The sequence below is a fragment of the Boleophthalmus pectinirostris genome, unplaced genomic scaffold, assembly GCF_026225935.1.
Source record: "Boleophthalmus pectinirostris isolate CB_2022bp ecotype Guang Dong unplaced genomic scaffold, ASM2622593v1 HiC_scaffold_9, whole genome shotgun sequence".
Lineage (NCBI taxonomy): Eukaryota > Metazoa > Chordata > Actinopteri > Gobiiformes > Gobiidae > Boleophthalmus > Boleophthalmus pectinirostris.
Window position 1 is genome coordinate 3,628,190 of NW_026571541.1, and position 18,936 is coordinate 3,647,125.

The following is an 18,936-nucleotide window of genomic DNA, read 5'->3' on the forward strand; positions in this document are numbered from 1 at the left end:
CATATTATCAATCCGAGGGCCAAACTTATTGATATCTTGAATGTAAAAAAGTTATATTTATCAATAAATTGTCTTTAAAGGTCCTATATTACAGAAAGACTCTTGTGAGCTTTAGAACATGTTATAATGTTGTTACCTTCTTAAAAATAATATGTGAATGAAAATACAGACAACTACACAACCAATAACCCTTTATTACCTCCGCCAAGGAGGTTATGTTTTTGCTGGCGTTTGTCTGTTTGTTTGTTGTCTGTCTGTTTGTTTGTCTTTTAGCAACATAACTCAAAAAGTTATGGACCGATTTTGATGAAATTTTCAGGATTTGTTGGAAATGTGAAAAGGAAGAACTGATTTCATTTTGGGGATGATCCGGAAGAAATCCTGGATTCTGGATCACTTTGAAATTTTAGTTAACATTGTGGTAAATGGGGCCAAAAATTTGGTTTCTCAATATCTCGGTTAATTATTGACCAAACCCCATGAAATTTGACTCAGGGATGGACAATGGGATCCTCTTTCATATTCCAAAGGCTGATCCGGATCTGATCCAGAAGACTGATTTTATCGCAATTTATATAAAAAATGGGGGTAGTCCTTGGCGGAGGTCTGCGCTCTCTGACTGCTTTTCTACTTATTAGTCTGTCTATATCTCCAAAGTTCAAAATGCTCTACTCCACCTTGTGATGTCATGTAGTGGTCATTTGCAATTGAACATCTCCTTTTACCTATAGCTCAGTAGAGATGGGCTATAGGTGAGTTTCATTGTTGACAAAAGCGCACGTTGCATGCTGGGAATTATTTTGGTCGGCGGCAAGAAACACTAATTCAACATGACGGACGGAGCGAGAAAGCACGTAAAGGGCATTGATCCCGATTATTTATCCACTCTAACGGCAGAGGACCCAAGACCATTTGACCAGAAATTGGTCATAAGCATCGACAGACGAAAAAAAACACCCTTTTCAACCCTGACAAAAGGTGGACCAAACCAAATTTCTGGTCAGAATCACCAACTACCTGGACAAATATTCACTTGGGTGATATCCACAATGACTTGGTGGAAACTCCTGGGCCATTCACAGCAGAAAAGATGAAAACCTCCAAGAGTCTCGATGTGTTGTTGAACTTGTTGGAGTCCACGGTTTGTTAGGATCTTCTACGTTTGCTCTGCGGATGTTTGAAAGTCGTTTAATTCACCGTTAGCGGTTCTTTTCACTCAGAATACGAAAAAGACATTTTCTTTCTTCTGTGCTTCTATTTGTGCATCTGATAAGGCAGCAGGAATTTACCATTATCGGGGATAAATACACGAGGTTACGCACTGTGTTTGACGCTGTCGTGTTTCTTGCCTCTGACCAAAATATTTCCCAGCATGCAACGCGGGCTTTTAATAACAATGATGTCAGCTGAAACTCACCTAATCAAAGGCTGAAATGATTCAAATGAGTCTAATGAAGGTGTGTGGAGTTTAAAAACACTATGATGCACATGCTGTATTACCACATGACATCACAAGGTGGAACAGAGCGTCTTCAGTTTGAGAGAAGAACTCGTGTCTGATGTGTTTGATTCACACGTTTAACCATTAAACTCCAGGTAGGTTTTTGAGAAGGAAACAACATTATAACATAGATCAGAAAAATCATAATATAGGACTTTTAATTAATTGTTGTTCTTTTTAGAGGGATAGTCTGGTGTGTGCTCCCATTCATTTCTTGACAGTCTTTTCAGCACCACAACATTTAATCAAAATAGATCATGTCAGCACGCCCACGTCAGACTAAATGACGCCCCCCGGAGAGGTTCAATCTTCTAGTTTTAGTTAATACTGAATAAACGCTTCACCTGTGCCAGAAGTGCTACTCCTCTGGTCAGCTCCTCTAACACAGTCGTGGCTTCAGCTGAAAAACGGTCCTCTCCTGAAACACATTTTAAAAGTTGAATATTTTAATCACAGAAAAAAAAAAATAATCGCACGGATAAAATCTTTTTACCTGGAAGTGGTGCTATGTTGTCGAGCAAAACTTCAGCACCTTGAAATGGTAGTGTTACGAAGTCAGATCTGGAGAAAGAAAAGAGTTAAGGTTACACGAGAATGTTGTGCATTAAATCCACCACCAGAGGGCCCCAAACTAAATAGTCAGTGTCAAGTTTATGTCAATGTACATCAGATTTTGGTAATTTTGTTTCCCATTGAATTCTAAAAACGACCTGGACTACTAATATCTACTGGCATAATAAAACTGTGTAATAATAAACTTATAAAAGAGGCCATACTGGTCAAAAATGAGTGCTTAAAGATGTAATATAAACATGACATTGAATGAGATTAAATTATTCAAATAAAAACTGTTTGTGCCACCATAATCTTAACTAAATCAATGGGAAAACTGCAGAAGCTGTCTTAATCCATTCAAATTACTCCCCAATGGAGATGTATTTCATATGGACATAAATTTCATTATATTACACTGAATAAAGTAAAACCAGATGTATAAAGTGCACAAGCCTCTTCACACAGAAAACAAGCACAATAGGGTCCCTCTTCACAATAATACAAGACATTCTGTGGTCATGACAATAACATTTCAGAATTGATTTGGAGATACAATACTTAGGCCTGTAACGATAACAGATTTTGCTGGATGATTAACTGACCAAGAATTTATTGCGATAAATGATAATATTGACATTTTGAGACCAATTTCAACTAATATAATGATGAAATAAAAACTGGGACAGAGTTGAAAGTGTTCTCTGTCTGAATATGAGCTACACGTCTTTATGTGGAGGAGTCTTTTAGCTGCAGCTGCTCAAACATAGGCAGCTCTCCAGAGCTTGAGTGAGGCATAACCATTTCATGCCCCTGCCAGTGATATTATTTATCAAAATACTACAACTTCTATTCTCCAACCACTCAGTGTTATCTATAACAGTCTGCAGATTCATTATCCACTGTCCCTTCAGAACTCACCACTGTACGATGTATCACCAACTGTCCTGGCTCACTCTGTCCTCCCCACGTCAACTTCACTGCTTATTATTTTTCTTTAAATGCATTAATCTCAGTTTTCCTGAATATCTCAAACAATATTTAATTCCATTCAGATCCTCTTACAGTTTACGTAACGCAGATCAGATATTTTTTGTTGTCCCAAGAGTCAAAAAACAAATAGGAAAACACAAATTTAAATATAAAGCTCCTAATTGGAACAATCTTCCTTCATTGATTCGTGTTTTAACTTCAGTCCCTTCGTTTAAAAATGCTCTGGTTCAATATTTGCATAACCCATGTCATTGTTTTTGATCATTTTGTAGAATTTTTGTTGTTCATTTTGTTGTAATTATCAAACTTGTTTTACTATATGTCAAACAGTCAAGTGTGTGTGTGTGTGTGTTTGTGGTTGTGTTGATTTTGTTGTTTTGATGCTTTATTGAATTTATGTATCCTACTGTCTGCCCTACTGTATCTGTCTTTTGTTGTTGTATTTATGAGGACCCGTTCAAAAACGAGATGGCAAGACATCTCAAGGGGCTTATGCTCCAAATAAATACATTCAAATAAATACATTCAACTCAAATTCAGCTGTAAAGAAATAGGATTAAATCTCGCAAGATCAATTTTCATATGTGTGCACAGTCTTATGGCAAGACATCTCGTCCCATCCCTATTTTAGTATTGATCCCTGCTCAAATGAGTAGTTTTGATACTAGTTTTAATACCGATGAGTGATTTGATACTTCTGACAACCTTGAACGGCGGTGAACACAAACGCCGTGACGGTGCTGTAGGTTCAGACCTGATTTGCCGCAGTGTGTCAATCTTGACGCGGTCGTATCCTCCGTAGTCGACGTATCGAATCTCGGCTTCGTTTGACTCTTTGAAAAACGTGATGACCTGAGCTCTCCACCAGGCGCCTTCTCCAGCCGGCGCGGCACAGATCACACCCACTGCAAAATACACACAAAATACACAGGGTTCTATTTTTCCCCTCGTACTTGTTGTTAGTTCAATACAAAAAAGGTCCAATCACTTCATTTTCAAAACTGTAAAACTGAGAGGCACCAAGCAGCGGATTTTCCCTTACGCTTTTAACATTTTTTTAACATATTCTATATAAACTGAGGCCTTAAAAATGCTACTATGTACAGAGCTGTGGGTGGGACATGGGGAAAGTTACATTTTCACATTTTTAGAACAGGGAACATAGACGAAAGCTCCAGACTGTTGCTTTTACATAATACCAGAGGACAGTAAAACTACTCAGAGGTTTGGATTAGTGTTGTTCCAATACCATTTTTTTGGGGACCGATACCATTACTTGGCTTTAGTGTACTTGCCTATACCGATACTGCATAGTGGGAAGAAGTAGACTAAGGCTAGTAAATTTTGTAACAGTAAAAAAACTAAAAAATTACTCTACTACAGTAAAATGCAGACTATTGAGTGCACCTGAATATTCGCAGCATCAACTACATTTTAACAAAATTTTAAAACTGCACATATACTGTATAGGCCGAACCTGAGTAGAAGCCGCAGGTGTTCACATCTTCAAGAATGTTATTAAGTTAGGGTCATGTGCTTTTATCGCCTCTGAAAGTTTTTGTCGTCTTTTTGCAATGAGTTAGTTTGTCACGCTGTTGTCACCACTGATGTCGAGTTCAAGTGCAGCAGCTCCGTTTCCTTCTTCCATCAACTTAAAATCTACATCATCTGCATTTCTTTGTGTGTTTACCATGAGGAGGGTGTGTGTATGAAGTGTAAAATAACTGTTCAAAACACAATCAAAAGAGCATCTTCCTTGGCGCATCGACCCTGTCTCTCCCTGTGCTCTACTGCACATGTCTCCTGCAGACAGAGCCTATATCCTGTCTGTATCATGTCAGTGTCTTGGAGGATTTCAGCAGACTTCAGACTCTCTCAGGAGTGGGGTTAATTCTATCAATCATGTATGAGTGGATGTGCAGTAGGGCTGGGCGATATGGATCAAAAAAAGTATATCTCGATATATTTTGCTATATCTCGATATACGATATATATCTCGATATCTGTACAGGAAAAAATAACCCCCTAAAACGGAAAACTGCAAAAACAAATATGCCAAATTCCACAAGGTCCTTTTTTAAAAAATTAAAGTGTAAGAGGTAGGCAGTTCATATAGGAACATTTAAGATTACAAAAACCCCTAATTACATAAATAATAATTTAACTGTCAAATAAAAGAAATAAAACATATTTCCTTCTTTTCATTCATAAATAAAACAACTCAACTCAAGCTCATCTTTGCATAAACTCTGTTATCCAGACCATAATCATAACCGTGAGCTCCTTCAGCAGAAGAAGCTCAGGATGTTCCTTATTTTAACAGATCCATGTTCCAGCAGTAAGGAGCTCTGAGGTTTCCCACAATCCACTGCAGATCAAACCCAACGATTCCAAGCACTTTTGTACAAGTGACACTGCAGCAGATTATTTATTAAAATCTTCTGCATAAATAGAATTTACATTACTAAACTTTACAAGATATATAGCATAACGACTCAAGAGCCACATCAGCCCGTTTGAGATTATAGTGTTATCATTTTATTTTATGTTATTTTTTTTATTTTTTTGCAGCTTTGCACAGACTTGTTTATGTTTTACAGAAACGAAACTTAAAAAGCGCATGGCTAATTTGCATAAACAGCGCACTCCATGTGCCGCTCTTGCGGTTCAGCTTCTTTTGGACTAAAGGACATGACTCGGTGGAATGTGAGGATGTGCTGCTGGTGGCCTTGTCTGTAAATGGTGGAAAGGTTTCGTGGCGCTAGAAGCTTTTCACTGGCAGCAACTTTCGGCATTCGCGGAGATAGTGAGAAGTGAATGAGACACGAGTGAACAAAATCAGGGAGGCGAGGGCGCGCGGGCGACAGAGAAGACAAACAAGCAAAGCGGCAAAATCAAAATTGAATATAAGCATTATATCGATATATACGATATGTCAGAATTCATATCGAGTTAAAAAAAAATCTCGATATATTAAAAATATCGAGATATCGCCCACCCCTAATGTGCAGCTACTGAAGTTTGAAGTTTCTCGTAATTTACACATACGGGTAAGACATATCCCCCTCACTAATGTTCATTTAGCATCATAACTTAATTTTTAAACAATCTGAGTGCGCTGACAATATTGCGAGCTAGTGTAGCAACTTCATATGAACCCTAGATCCATGTGTAACCGCACAGACAGCGGCGTTTTCTGCACTCAGGCTGCGAGTATCCACTGTGTTACCAAATCATAGACTGTATACATGAATGGACAATGTGCCAAACAAATAATCCCTCCATATATTAGCCGCATCGTTTTATTAGACGCAGGGTTCAAAGTGTGAGAAGAGAGTAGCGGCTTATAGTGTGGAATTTATGGTACAACCTTAATATTTTAGCCCTTTTTCTAAAGTAGTAGAGTCATATGTATAATGATTTAAGCACTTTTACTTTACTTTGTCACTTTCTACTGCACTGTGTGGATAAAAACAACAGTGGCGCCTGTAAAAAAAAAAAAAAAAAAAAAAAAAAAGACACTCCTCGGAGCACATGGCTAATTATGCAGAATAAACAAAGTCGTTTTAGCTCTTGGCTGTTCTCTCTATAGCGCAGTTATTCTATCAAGTTCAGCATCCACACCAAAGACTAAATGGAGGTATCAGAGGTAACACAAATGTCTTTCCTGTCTTTATTCGTGTGTTTTAAGTACGTACAGAGCCTCCACAGCCTGTATTTAACCTGATCTAGGTGCCGCAAGCATCATGAAAAATGCGCTGCAATGGACCTTTTGCCAATACCAGTATAGATATCTGAACAACCAGACTTTGGATTTGGGAAATTGATCATTTTTCCCGAAACCGTTTAACCGTCAGTGTCCTGTTGCCATAGTTACCTTCAGCGGGTGAGGGCAGGGCGGGCGTCCCAGGCTGAGAGTAGCACAGGAACATCTGCTGGTCGAGGCTCCTCAGGGCGTGGTACGTGGGGTGAGTGTGCTGCTGAACAAACACATGCCCAGCAGAGACTATGTTCACCACAATCACCTCCACCGAGACTCCGCTTGGCAACAGCAGCTGAGAAGACAATAAAATAGAATGAATAGAAGTCATTAATATTAGAGTTTGAATACTACTGGACAGCCCATCTACTCTTCTCTTGTTTGTTGTGGCTTGGACAGTCTAAGGCAACAAAATGAGCAAACTTTTTTCAGATCAAGGTCTAATTTGTGTTCATACGAGACAGTTCTGACTACTCACTAGTGTTTTTCCTCTTGTCTTTCCTCCTAAACTGTCAGGTAGGAAAACAATCTAAACTTTAGTCTGAAAAATGGAACTCACTGGACTAAAGAGGTTTAAAATTCAGTAAAATAAGTTTGGGTTCAACAGCAACTTGCACTGGAGTAACAGGTTAAAATTACAGCCATCATTGTTAATTATAAAGACTCATTCCCCTTTTGTTCCCATGTTTGTTTAGGTTTGGGCACATCGGTTTCCACCCAAACCACAATGCTGCCCTGTGATTGGTCTAATCTTCAAACCACTGATGGCTTGGGCCCAATCATAACAAATATCACCAGGATTCATTTTGCTGGTCAGATTAGTTGTCCAAATGATGGACTTCCATTCATCATTGCTATGAACAGAAAATTGTAATCGTTATCAAATCAAAATGACGAAATTTTAAATTGGTGCAACTGTCAAATCACAAAATCATTTAGAATGTCCTTTGCAAAGAACCTGTCTAATAGAAAAATCGTGTTGTACCCATAGTTTAGAATTTTACAAACATGTTCTGAAATGCATGGGAATCTAGTAAAGGGGTGTAGCGGTTTATAATAGAGGTCTGCACAGGACACAAATTTTCAGTCCTGCTCCCACCCACGCCCACAAAGAATTGTAATTTTCCATTCCCGCTCCCACCTGCAAATCCTTGCAAGATGGGGACGTTTGTTTTTTTAATCTCTATCAAACATGGAGAAAGGAATTGTCTAAAATGTGGCGTGAGATTAGACCACAGGTTTAGGCTGCTTAAAATGTTTTTATTAATGCCAAATAAAATATCCAGCACAAATGATGTATGATAGACAAACATTAATCATTTGTATATTTTACTTTACTCTCATATTAAGTTTGCGGGACTGCAGTTTATCATCTCACCCGCTCTCGCACTGTGCAGTCCCGCTCCCGCCTGCACGCACAATGCACTTTCAAAATGTGTTTTGCGTCATTGAGTGCAGGGCTCTAGTTTAATTTAATGAGCAATTCAACAGATTCCTACTTCATGAATATATCTCAGATTTATATATTATTAGGTTCTTTTTTCAGACCTAGTTTTGTTTCATACCTGACAGTTTCGACAGCTCACTAGCGTCTTCCTCAGAGTGGTCATGTGATGTTGCTGCCTCCACCAGTAGGAAGACAGCGCCAAAACCTGTTTAAATCAGCTGACCAGACATGTCACAGCAACATCACGTGACCACTCTGAGGAAGAGCGCTAGTGAGCAGTCGAAACTGTCAGGTATGACACTAAACTCTAGGTCTGAAAAAAGAACCTAATAACAAAGTATCGGAAGACCAAATGAATCTCATTGGACTATCTCTAATCTAATTTAATACCTGTCAGAAAAACTGAAATTAGACTTTGTTCCAAAATGGTTCAGTACTGCAGTAACACTCATCTCAACACAAACAATTAACCAATCAAAGCTTAAAATGTCAAGAAAAACAGATGTAAGTTGTTACCCAGGAGGTCATGGGGAGTGAGGGCAGTGAGAGAGGAGGAGGAGCTGGAGGCGCATACAGATTGGTCAGGTCCAAATCTTTAAACTTTTTCCCGATCAGAGCTAAGGCTTTGTCGACCTGCTGCTGCGTTCCTGAAAAAAAAGAAAGAATTAGTATTCTAACATTATTATTTGTTTATTCAAATATTGTTTCCATATTAATCTAAAGTTAAAATGGAGCAAAACAAAAAACAGTGATGCGTACACCCAGACTGTAAATGAACATAGCCAACCTGCTAGCTGCCACATTTAAAATAAGAAGTGAGACTAACTTTTTGTATTGGAAAAATGTCACCCTCTTTTCATAACTTCTGCTGTCAGGCTCCTCATTTTGCTCTTTTGGTCTGTATTAAACTGCTCTAAATGATCCTTGTGTTTTTATTTCACTATTTAATCTGCAAATCAATTTGTATTCCCAACATGGCTCCAAATTTGCCCTAATACTATTAATAGCCTCATGAGCTTCATTTGACTGGAGCCAAACGCTATAGGTGACGTCCCACTTCTTTATACAGTCTGTGGGTGTACGTTATGAACACAGACGTAGGCGCATCGACATATTTCTTCGTAAAAGGAGCCCAGAGCAGACACTGACCCTCGATGTGGCAGATCTGGAACTCCTGTGTGTACGGTAAAGTGGAGATGTAGATCTTTGCTCCAGAGCTCTGCTTCAGGAAACTCACGTATCTGCCCTGTTTCCCGATCAACCGTCCGACCAGGTGCTGCAAGAGACGAACACACGGCTCAGTACAGACATTTAAAAAGGCCCAGATTATGCCATTTTCTAATCTATGTTATAATGTTGTTTACTCATGAAAAACAGACCTGGAGTTGTGTTTTGTTTCATTCACACATGGTTAACACACAAACGCTAGAGATTAGATTAAATTTGAGCTCTTCTCTCAAACTGAAAACTCTCTGTTCCACCTTGTGATGTCATGTGTGGATGTAATACAGGTATTTCATTGTGATTTTAAACTCCAGGCTCTTTCAATAGAATAATTTGGATGAATTACCAAACTTTTTTTTTACCTAAAGGTGTTGTTAGGAGCTGTTAACTTTAAAACTACTGCTTCATGACATCAAAAGGTGGAAAAGAGCATTTGGATCTTTGGCGATGTAGACAGACTAATAATGCAGGATTATTCAAACGTGTGAATGAAACAAAACAACTCCAGGTACATTTCTGAGAGGGTAACAGCATTCAAAAATAAAAATTTTGCACAATATAGCACCTTTAAATCTGACCATTCACTTCAATTACATTATTTCTGATTTGAAGGAGAAGTAGATTGTAAAGGTTCAATTTATTGTCGTTTGCATTTGCTTCTTGCTATGAGCCAGTCACTCACTTTCCAATGTACCGTATTTTCCGCACTGTTAGACGCTCTGGATTATAAACACACTGTCATTAAATGGTCTATTTTCAAACTTTTTCATAAATAAACCGCACCGGACTTTAAAGGAAACACAACAGTGTGATGGGTGAGTGGTTTTGTTTGTTTGGTGCGTTCACGGTGACTCTGGGCTTTGTTCAGTTGTGGCGTGTAGGGAGGGTGTTGTCTGTCGCTGGATTGTCGGCATGTTCGCAGTGACTCAGTTGTTCAGTTGTGTCTAGAAGTGGCACATTGCACTCGCTTTTTCGGTTCATTCCACCGTTCCGTTCCTCGTCGGCGTGGAGTGATGAGTGTGTCTGTTGGTGTTTTTGGCTGCGTGGTCGTTGTCTGCTGCGTGTGTGTTTGTGTGTTCTGCGGGTGGTGCGGCTTTGTAGTTTACTGAAGTCGTGCTGGGACACGTGAGTGGATTCGTGTATAGGGCGCTCTGGATTGTGGGGCACGCAGTCGTTTTTTAATGGGACTGGAGGCTTAAGAGCGCGTCTAACAGAACGGAAAATACGGCACTAAACATGATGCATACAGATCTCAATTGACAAGAACCAAATAAAAGACTGAATGCTTTCAAGTCTTCTGTGTCAATGCAGCAAGTAGCAAGGAAAATTCTATCCTAACACAACCTACCTGGTACCTGTTGCTTTTCCTCCACAGTAATTGCATTAGTAACTGCACTGACCAACATAAACAACTCAAAATACACCTCTTGCAGTTTTTACAGTAAAAATGAGCTCTATTCGGCCTTTATTCTGTCTGCAAATCACCAAGTGCCCCCAGAGCCTGTGTTTTAAGTTCTTCCCATCCACACAGATCAAAAGCACCAAAATGGACTCACACCCAACAGTGACAACAACTGTACCGTCACAAAAGCACAAGGGCAAACAGCTGTCCCCTCACACAGCATGACTCTGACCAAACACCACTCATCAGCTTGTAAAACCAGAGAACCGCTCAACAGAGATGAGCAGCACTTACGATAAGTAGCGTGAACAGAGACCTGGCCCTGGGTCCACTATTTTTTACATCTTTTTAGTGATTTGTCATCTTTCAAACGCACGCGTCTCTCCTGCTGTAGTCCTCTCTTTGTGCTCCCATCACAAAAGAGTTGCTTAAAAACATGTAAATCCATAAAATCATCTTGTGCTGTATATTTCGCCAAATGTGTTAAAAACAGTATTTCAGCGCTTTTCAGTGCTAAACCAATGAAAAGTCAGGAAAATCTCAAGGTTGCATGACGCTGCTTCTGATTGGTCACATTTACGATCAATCCCTTTTTTTAGCTAATCTCCATCTCTACCCCATCATCTTAGCCTTGTTTACTGCCCAAAACAAAGGAAAAAAACTTCACACCACCTCCGAATGAAACGAGAGACGGTGTGATCTGTCACCACTGCTGAGACTCACAGTAAAATAACAAGCCCCGTTACACTACAGAGGACAGAGTCATTTGTTGGATTACCGTACTCATTATTGGCACAAGTAATGGAGTTAGTAACGCTGTTATACTTAAACGACGTTATTCCCAACACTGCACATAACATATGTTGTGTTTGATTGTTCATTTGTAATGAATTATGTTTTAACTCTATATTGCTCAGGTAACTAACAGGTAGAACTTTTACAGATTATTTGTCTCCTTAATCATTTTACTAAAACTTTAGTCCAGACAACCAGAGCTCAGATGATATTCAAAAAATCAATCTTCCCAGTGGGATCAATAATGTAATGTCTAACTCTTAATTATATCGATCCTACTTTGTGAATGTGTTTTACATCAAGGAACCGCTCATTCATTCACACACACACATTCATACACCAGTGTACACCGACACTGGGGACGAGGTGGGTTAAGTGTCTTACCCAAGGACACAAATAGGCACTAGTACTTACGTTCCTATTTATTTACTCTCTTCTTTATTCTTTTTTGTACTGGGTTGTAAGTGTCCTACATGCACATCTGCACTGGAGGGTGAGTTGCTTTTAATCTCATTGTGCATGTATATAGTGTGGATTGTACGTATGTATAGTGACAATGAAAGGCATTCTTTCTATTCATTCTGTGACGACAGCATTCATCTGTGGGAGCTAAAGTGGCACTGCCAACCTGTGGGTCAGTGAATCTGACCTCTCTACCAATGATGTCAAGAGTGAGATTCAAACTGCCAACCTTCAGATCAATGGACAAACACTACCAACTGAGCTACTGTCGCCCTGCTGTCAATCAAACCGTACACGGCAGAGCATCAGGTCGACCTTACCTTTGGCACCTCGATTTCCCAGATGATGACCTCTGAACTGGACGAGCTGTGGTTGCTCTCTCCGATGCAGCCGCTGTCCACAGAGTCCATACTGTTCACATCTGAGCCTGTGGACACAAACAGGAGTTAGACTGACAAACAACTACAATACATTATTCCCCTTTGATACTCTGCAGCTCATGTCATCAACCTCACCTGATGAAGTGATGCTAACTGTAAGCACTACTGTGTTAGAAGCTCTGTTACTCAAGTTAGACTTAATCTGAGCTTTATTTGAACACAGTGTCCCTCACACCTAAACAGGACCACAAGTATTGTATTGATCACAGGCTCTTGAAAAACTGTTGATCATTTTGTCAATAGAGATGCATGTAGAACAGCCTGTGCAAAGTATCTACTGGTGGTTTCTACACCCTAGTAAGTGATAATGTCATACTCCCAGAAGGGGCCAGTAGTTTCTGTCCTATTGAAAATAAGAGAAGTGAGTGGGAATAAAGTATTTGAGCAGCGGCAATAAATATCTATGCAGAAGATGAATCAAAAAATGTATACTGTAATTGTTCTGGAAATAATCTTTTTATTCTAATGACGCATAAATCTACCAAAAATATCAGAAATGTGTAGTGTAAAAAATTTAATAGTAGTGTATTTCTTTTGCTGTTCCTTTTATGGGTAACACATTCCTTTAAAAACACATTTTAGAACATTCCAATCCTGATTCTGTGAATAATGCCCACCCCATGGCCTTAAATAGAGAATGAATCACAGTATGACCAGTATGACAGATTTTCACAGGGAGATCATGACGAGACAACACATGAGATTCCACGAGAATGAGACTAAATTACTTTTTGACGTCAGTGATAATTGTAGGGCTGGCCAATAGAAGCAGTTCAATTGATTAATGCAATATGAAGCTCAAAACGATTTGTTTAGAAAAAATATAGTTTCATTCCCCCTCTTTCTTGCATTGGAAATTGCAAATGTGAGAAAGGCTGCTCACTGCAATCACAGTGACCAGAGTGTAGAACAGAGCCAGACAGCACTGATGAATTAGAGTCAGTGATGTCAAATTTAAAGTTGGGGCTAAATGTTTAAGGCAGTAGCTGGTTTTATCTTGTTTTCTATAGATTGCAAAAAAAAAAATTAAAATATTTCAGGCAAAATTGCCCAGCCCTGTAAAATTGTGTGGTCCACCTCTCAATTTTGGCTCGTACTACTAAAATGTATTTAACTCTCAAAATGTTCACCGACTAGCATTGAACCTTTCTTGTCCAATCAACATGTAAACACATGGAAAAGCATCTCATGAGATCATTTTTCCCATGTGTGCACAATCCTGATGCAATTTGATCTTGCGAGATCTTACATCAGCACTATTAAGTTTTTATCACCATACCGCACCAGCACTAGAGTACAGTGTATATAGACTGTGCAGTACTGACCCTCTCCTCCGGACTGGTCCGTTTCTGCGTCCGTGCCGTGAGCTCCGTTGCCCGGGCTCATCCCGTTCAGTCTCTTCAGGTCACACACTCCCTCCACAGAGCCATCCTCACTCAGGGCTCTCCGCTCGGCTCCATCTACCCCCAGCACCTCCATCTGCGTCGTCTCCTCTGGCGCAGACAAATCAGTCACTTGGATATTATCTGCTGGGTGGAAGTCCTCACTGCTGACCTCTGAGTAGCATGTACTACAAGCCAAGTCCTCCTCCAAAACCCCTTCAACTTTTGGCATTGCTTGCCCTGAACAATTTGATCTGTCCATAACTATATCTGTGTCACATCCATTCGAAATTCCCTCTTCGGATTTTTGGACATCAGAGCTTGTTCTTGAAAGTAACTCATGCTCTGTTTTATCTATTTCTTGTGAGCAAATTCTTGTACTTTCCAATAATGGACAGCTAGCATCGGCCATGACTTCTTGCTTCGCTGCAGAGATCACTTCTGTTATCAAACCAGCTGCTAGGAGCTCCAAATCTGGCTCAACTTCTTTTGGCTGTTGATCTACCTTCTCACAGGTAAATTCTTCCATTTCTGCTGTGCATACTAGCAAAGATGGTGTGCTTGTTAGGACATTTTGGTGGAAATCCTGCAACAAAATTGGCGTTTCTATGTCAATCTGCTGCACCACTCTTTGCAATGGACTAACTGTGCACACCCCCGCGACTCCGCCCTCCGGTTCTGGCCTCTCTCCCTCTGAAATACTGGGATCCAAATGTGTAACTTTGGTAAGCTGCGCGGACAAAACAACTTCCTGTTTTGATTCGCAAATGTCCAATTCAGATGAGCACGCTTCATCCCGCGTCTCATCCTTTAAATCTAAGTTTTCTTCTACTCTTAATGTTGCGTCTCCATTGTCTTGAGCGTGTGAGTTAATATCGTGATCCAGTCTCTTTGCAGTCGTGTGCAAAGGGCTGTCGGCTCTTGCGGTGTCTTCTGTGGGAGAGTTGGTGCCATTTTCGATCACGCCGTTGCTGCCCTCTGTTGGCGAAGTTCGGAGGCTGGCGGAAGAGGTTTGATTGAGTTCGCTGTGGCCCAAAATTCGATCTTTCTTTCGGGAGATGTACCACCACCAGCCGATCAGGGCGAGGACTCCGGGCAGTGTGTAGGACACGACCGAGCGAAACCTCAGCGGCATTTCCACAGGACACTAGCAGCTAAATCTGAAATGCAAAAACAGGAGACGAAAAAAATTTAGACAATGAATGTAAAGAACAAAACATGAATCACGAGAGAATTTTTAATTAAGGAAGACATTATGCTTTTTTGAGGGTGTTTAGAATGAAAAGGCCCATATTAAACTATTTTCAATCACACTGTTAACACACAAATCCTATGTATTTAGGCAGAGTTCTTCTGTCAAAAACACTCCATACACCTTCACCAGAATCACTGGGATAATTTCAGCCCTGGAATTGCCAGTCTTAACTGAAAAGAAAGGTAAAAGGTAGCTGATAACTGTTAACACACACTACATACATGACATCACAGGTTGGAACAGTTAATATTGACCTATGGAGATGTAGACCGGAAAATCAGTTGGAAGGTCCCCAAACTGGAAGGTCCCCCTGAATTATACCCTTAATGAAGTTCTATATACATATAAATTAAAAATCATTAAATATATAGTATTAATTACACATGCAAGTTACAATATATCTGAAATCCTGGAACAACAGCCTGACAGCATCCTAAGCATGAAGAAACTCCTGCTATATCCATAGTTAAAGATGTAAAGTCATGTGAATTGTTGAGCATAAGCAAGTATTCTGATTTGAAGAAAAAAATATTTTAAATGCGATTTCATATTAAAGTTCTGTGAGTAAATGAGGATTGGTACTACACACTGAAAAAATGTGAAAACCTGTAAAATGACAAACAAGGCCAGACATTTGGTCTGGATCCCTTCAGCATGATAATAAAATGAAATGTGAAGCAGATTTTGTAAATCAATACATCACAGTGCATGACGCGGTCGACTAAAGGCCAGAGATAACGTCCCCCCTCGTCCCCCTGTGAAAGGGGTGCCCGGAGGGAGGAGGGGGATGTTCCTGCCAACAGAATGGGACGGGAACCAGCTAGAAAGACCTGTTGGCTGGAAAATACTGAATTGCACCCTTTATGAAACTAAGTTAATCTATATATAAAAAAAACAAACGTTTGTTTTCATTATATACATTGTACACACGCAAATTACAATATAGCTCAACACATTTGTTCCTACACACTAAAAAAAAAAAAAAAACATGCAAAAATGATATGGTCTCAACTGTGCTGCAACCATTTTAAGATTTTATCTTACATATTTCAATGAAATTCATAGTTCAGACCTTCCTAAAAGTGATTCTGAATGATTTTTTAACAAATCCTGTAGCTTTAAGTTTCTTGTGTCGCACTGCTTCGCACTGCTAATTTTCTAACTCTATACATCACAGTGCGTGACGCGGCAGCGAGAATGTCTCCCCCCTCTCCTGGGCACAGCAGGTACCAGTGTGCCACCCAAGAGAAGGGGGGCATTCCTGCTGACAGAATGGGACGCTTGAGCTGGGACTTTCAAGCCAGGGGGACGCTCGAGCTGGTTTTCGTAGACAGACTAATAAAGGATTACGCAAACTAGTGTCCGGGTATGTTTTTGAAGAGGTAACAGCTTGAGGTAGCAATGCTAAAAGCTCCCTACAATCTGTTCTGTCAAATACAGGATCTTTAAACTATAAACATACACTGATTATTTTACACTTCTCTCATTGAAAAATACAAATACTGAATGCAAATACTAAAAATGTCACAAACGTATACACTAGAGCCCGACCGATATGGATTTTGCTGTGGCCGATATGAAACCGATATAATGGTAGTTGGAGCTGCCGATAGCCGATATAATCGCCAATATATTTAGTGATGTAAAAATTCACTGTAAATGTTGAATTGTTTAAAAAAACTTAGGTTTGGCTCTGGTGGATTTTAAATTGGGTTTATTTAGGCAACATTTATTGTTATTCTGCCTCTTTACATCATATTTACAGACAGTAGGTTGACCTAGTGGCATTTTTACATCACATTCTAGACACTAGTGATGGGTATTCCAGTTCTTTTTAGAGAACCGGCTCTTTTGGCATGGCTCACTAAAAGCTGCTGGTTCTTCTGGCTCCCAAGCGGCTCTTCAGATTGTTTTGTTGCAAGCAGGTCTAAAGCAGGACTGAATCAGGACTGAAAAGGGACTAAACCAGGACTAAAACAGATCTAGACCACATGTAAAACAGAACTAAACAGAACTAAACCAAAACTGAACCAGGACTGAGTGTCGGGACTCGGGCTCTATCTCGTGCCCAAGATTAGTCCTGGTTTATTTATTTTATGCTTAACAACAGCCAAATATGCTTGTTTTTTTATCCTATGTACACGCAAATTTCTCAAAGTTTCGTTTTTAGCCGCTGCCGCTGTCAAACCACGAGTCTGCACGTGGCGTGAAGAGAAAAAAAGTGAGAGAAAGAGAAAACACGGCTCCCAATAAGGAGCAGGCTCTAATCGTTCGCTTCAAAGAGCCGGCTTTAAGAGTCATTTCGTTCGCGACCGACCCATAACTAGTAAATAAACAATCGCTCTTAGCCTTTAGCCGTAAATGTGTGTGCGCCGCGGTAATTAATTATATGTGCAAATGTCATAATTCACACATCTATTCACAGCTCATTTACATATCAATGCAGGTCCAGTAACAAATATACAGCCAATATAGTCACTTTACAATAGACCAATAGAAAACAGTCTGTTTATGTGCGGGAGCTACAGCAGCTAACCCATAACAAATGACCAAAACTAGCTTCAAAGTCGACATATTTCCAACACTCACCGCTCATACAGGCTCCTCCTCAAATCATAAGTCTGCACTAATAAATGTCCTTTTAATCCAGACTCAAACCGATTGTCCGTAAAAAGAATATAATCTCAATGTTTGGATCTATGTGGTGTGTTCAGGGACAGTATGGACACAGACACTGACAAATGACTCCGCAGATAAATACTGATGTGAAGCCACATATTAGGACAATTATCTGTCTGTAAATTGGATTAAATGAACAGAATGTAGAGAGTCTAAGATTTTTAACAACGTATCACATGCCCACGTGAAATATCGGCCCCTATCAGCAAGCATATCTTTTGATAGCCGATATGTCTCCAGGTGCCAATATAGGCCGATAATATCGTGCAACCGATATATCGGTCGGGCTCTAGTATACACCACTCCAATGTTACGTAAACCTTTAGTGTACTACTCCAGCTTTAAAAACCTTCACATAATTTATAAGAACTGTGTTAATAAACAGTTTAAGATTATGCCATAAATACAATAAATACAAATAAAAATAATTTGACTATACAATGCAATATTGTTCTGATTAATGATTTAAGTTCTGGTATAAAACAATTACTATAGTTGAATATAAACTTAAGATTTATAAACTATCAAATTCTCCTACTTATCTTTATTACCCTTATCAGCAGCCATTCAGTGATCTGCTCATGTTGTGTGAAAGTTATCAAAACAGATTAGATCGTGTATGTAGTAAAAAAGTCTAACAGTCACAGTACCGAGTGAGTAAGACGTCTCAGCTTCATCACTAACATTAAAACAAAGCCTGGCGTGCACTCTGAATGAAGCTTTGCCAACTAGAGCGACAGTGCCCTCTGAACTTTGTGTCGGCGAGTAGTTGGTGTTAAAAAAAGGTTGCGGGTGCATGCCTTTCCTTACAGAGCAGCATTAGGAGGTATGCACCACATGTGACTGAGGAGAGGGCCCAGTCACGGCTCAGACTGGCAGCTGCTCACACAAACGGCCTCCTATATATTTATACACTCTGTCAGGGAGGTTTCATTACGCTCCGAGGAAAGGGCAGCCAGTCCTCACTATGGCTGCTACTAATGCTACAGAGAAAACACGAGAACATACAGAGGTGCGCAGATGATCAAAATATGTAAACGTATG

The 18,936-nt window shown here is 39.8% G+C and overlaps 1 protein-coding gene across 1 annotated transcript in view; it reads right to left on the minus strand.

The window, feature by feature from the left end:
* akap1b (A kinase (PRKA) anchor protein 1b) overlaps positions 1 to 18,936 on the minus strand; it is a 30,013-nt gene that overhangs the window by 2,651 nt on the left and 8,426 nt on the right. The window contains exons 2-9 of the mRNA XM_020920490.2: positions 13,902 to 15,118; positions 12,457 to 12,563; positions 9,403 to 9,529; positions 8,770 to 8,900; positions 6,924 to 7,101; positions 3,801 to 3,951; positions 1,995 to 2,062; positions 1,846 to 1,919 (exon numbers count right to left, since the gene is read on the minus strand). Of these exons, the coding sequence (XP_020776149.1) occupies positions 1,846 to 1,919; positions 1,995 to 2,062; positions 3,801 to 3,951; positions 6,924 to 7,101; positions 8,770 to 8,900; positions 9,403 to 9,529; positions 12,457 to 12,563; positions 13,902 to 15,093 (2,028 nt within the window). The 5' untranslated portion in view covers positions 15,094 to 15,118. The remainder of the gene's footprint in view (positions 1 to 1,845; positions 1,920 to 1,994; positions 2,063 to 3,800; positions 3,952 to 6,923; positions 7,102 to 8,769; positions 8,901 to 9,402; positions 9,530 to 12,456; positions 12,564 to 13,901; positions 15,119 to 18,936) is intronic.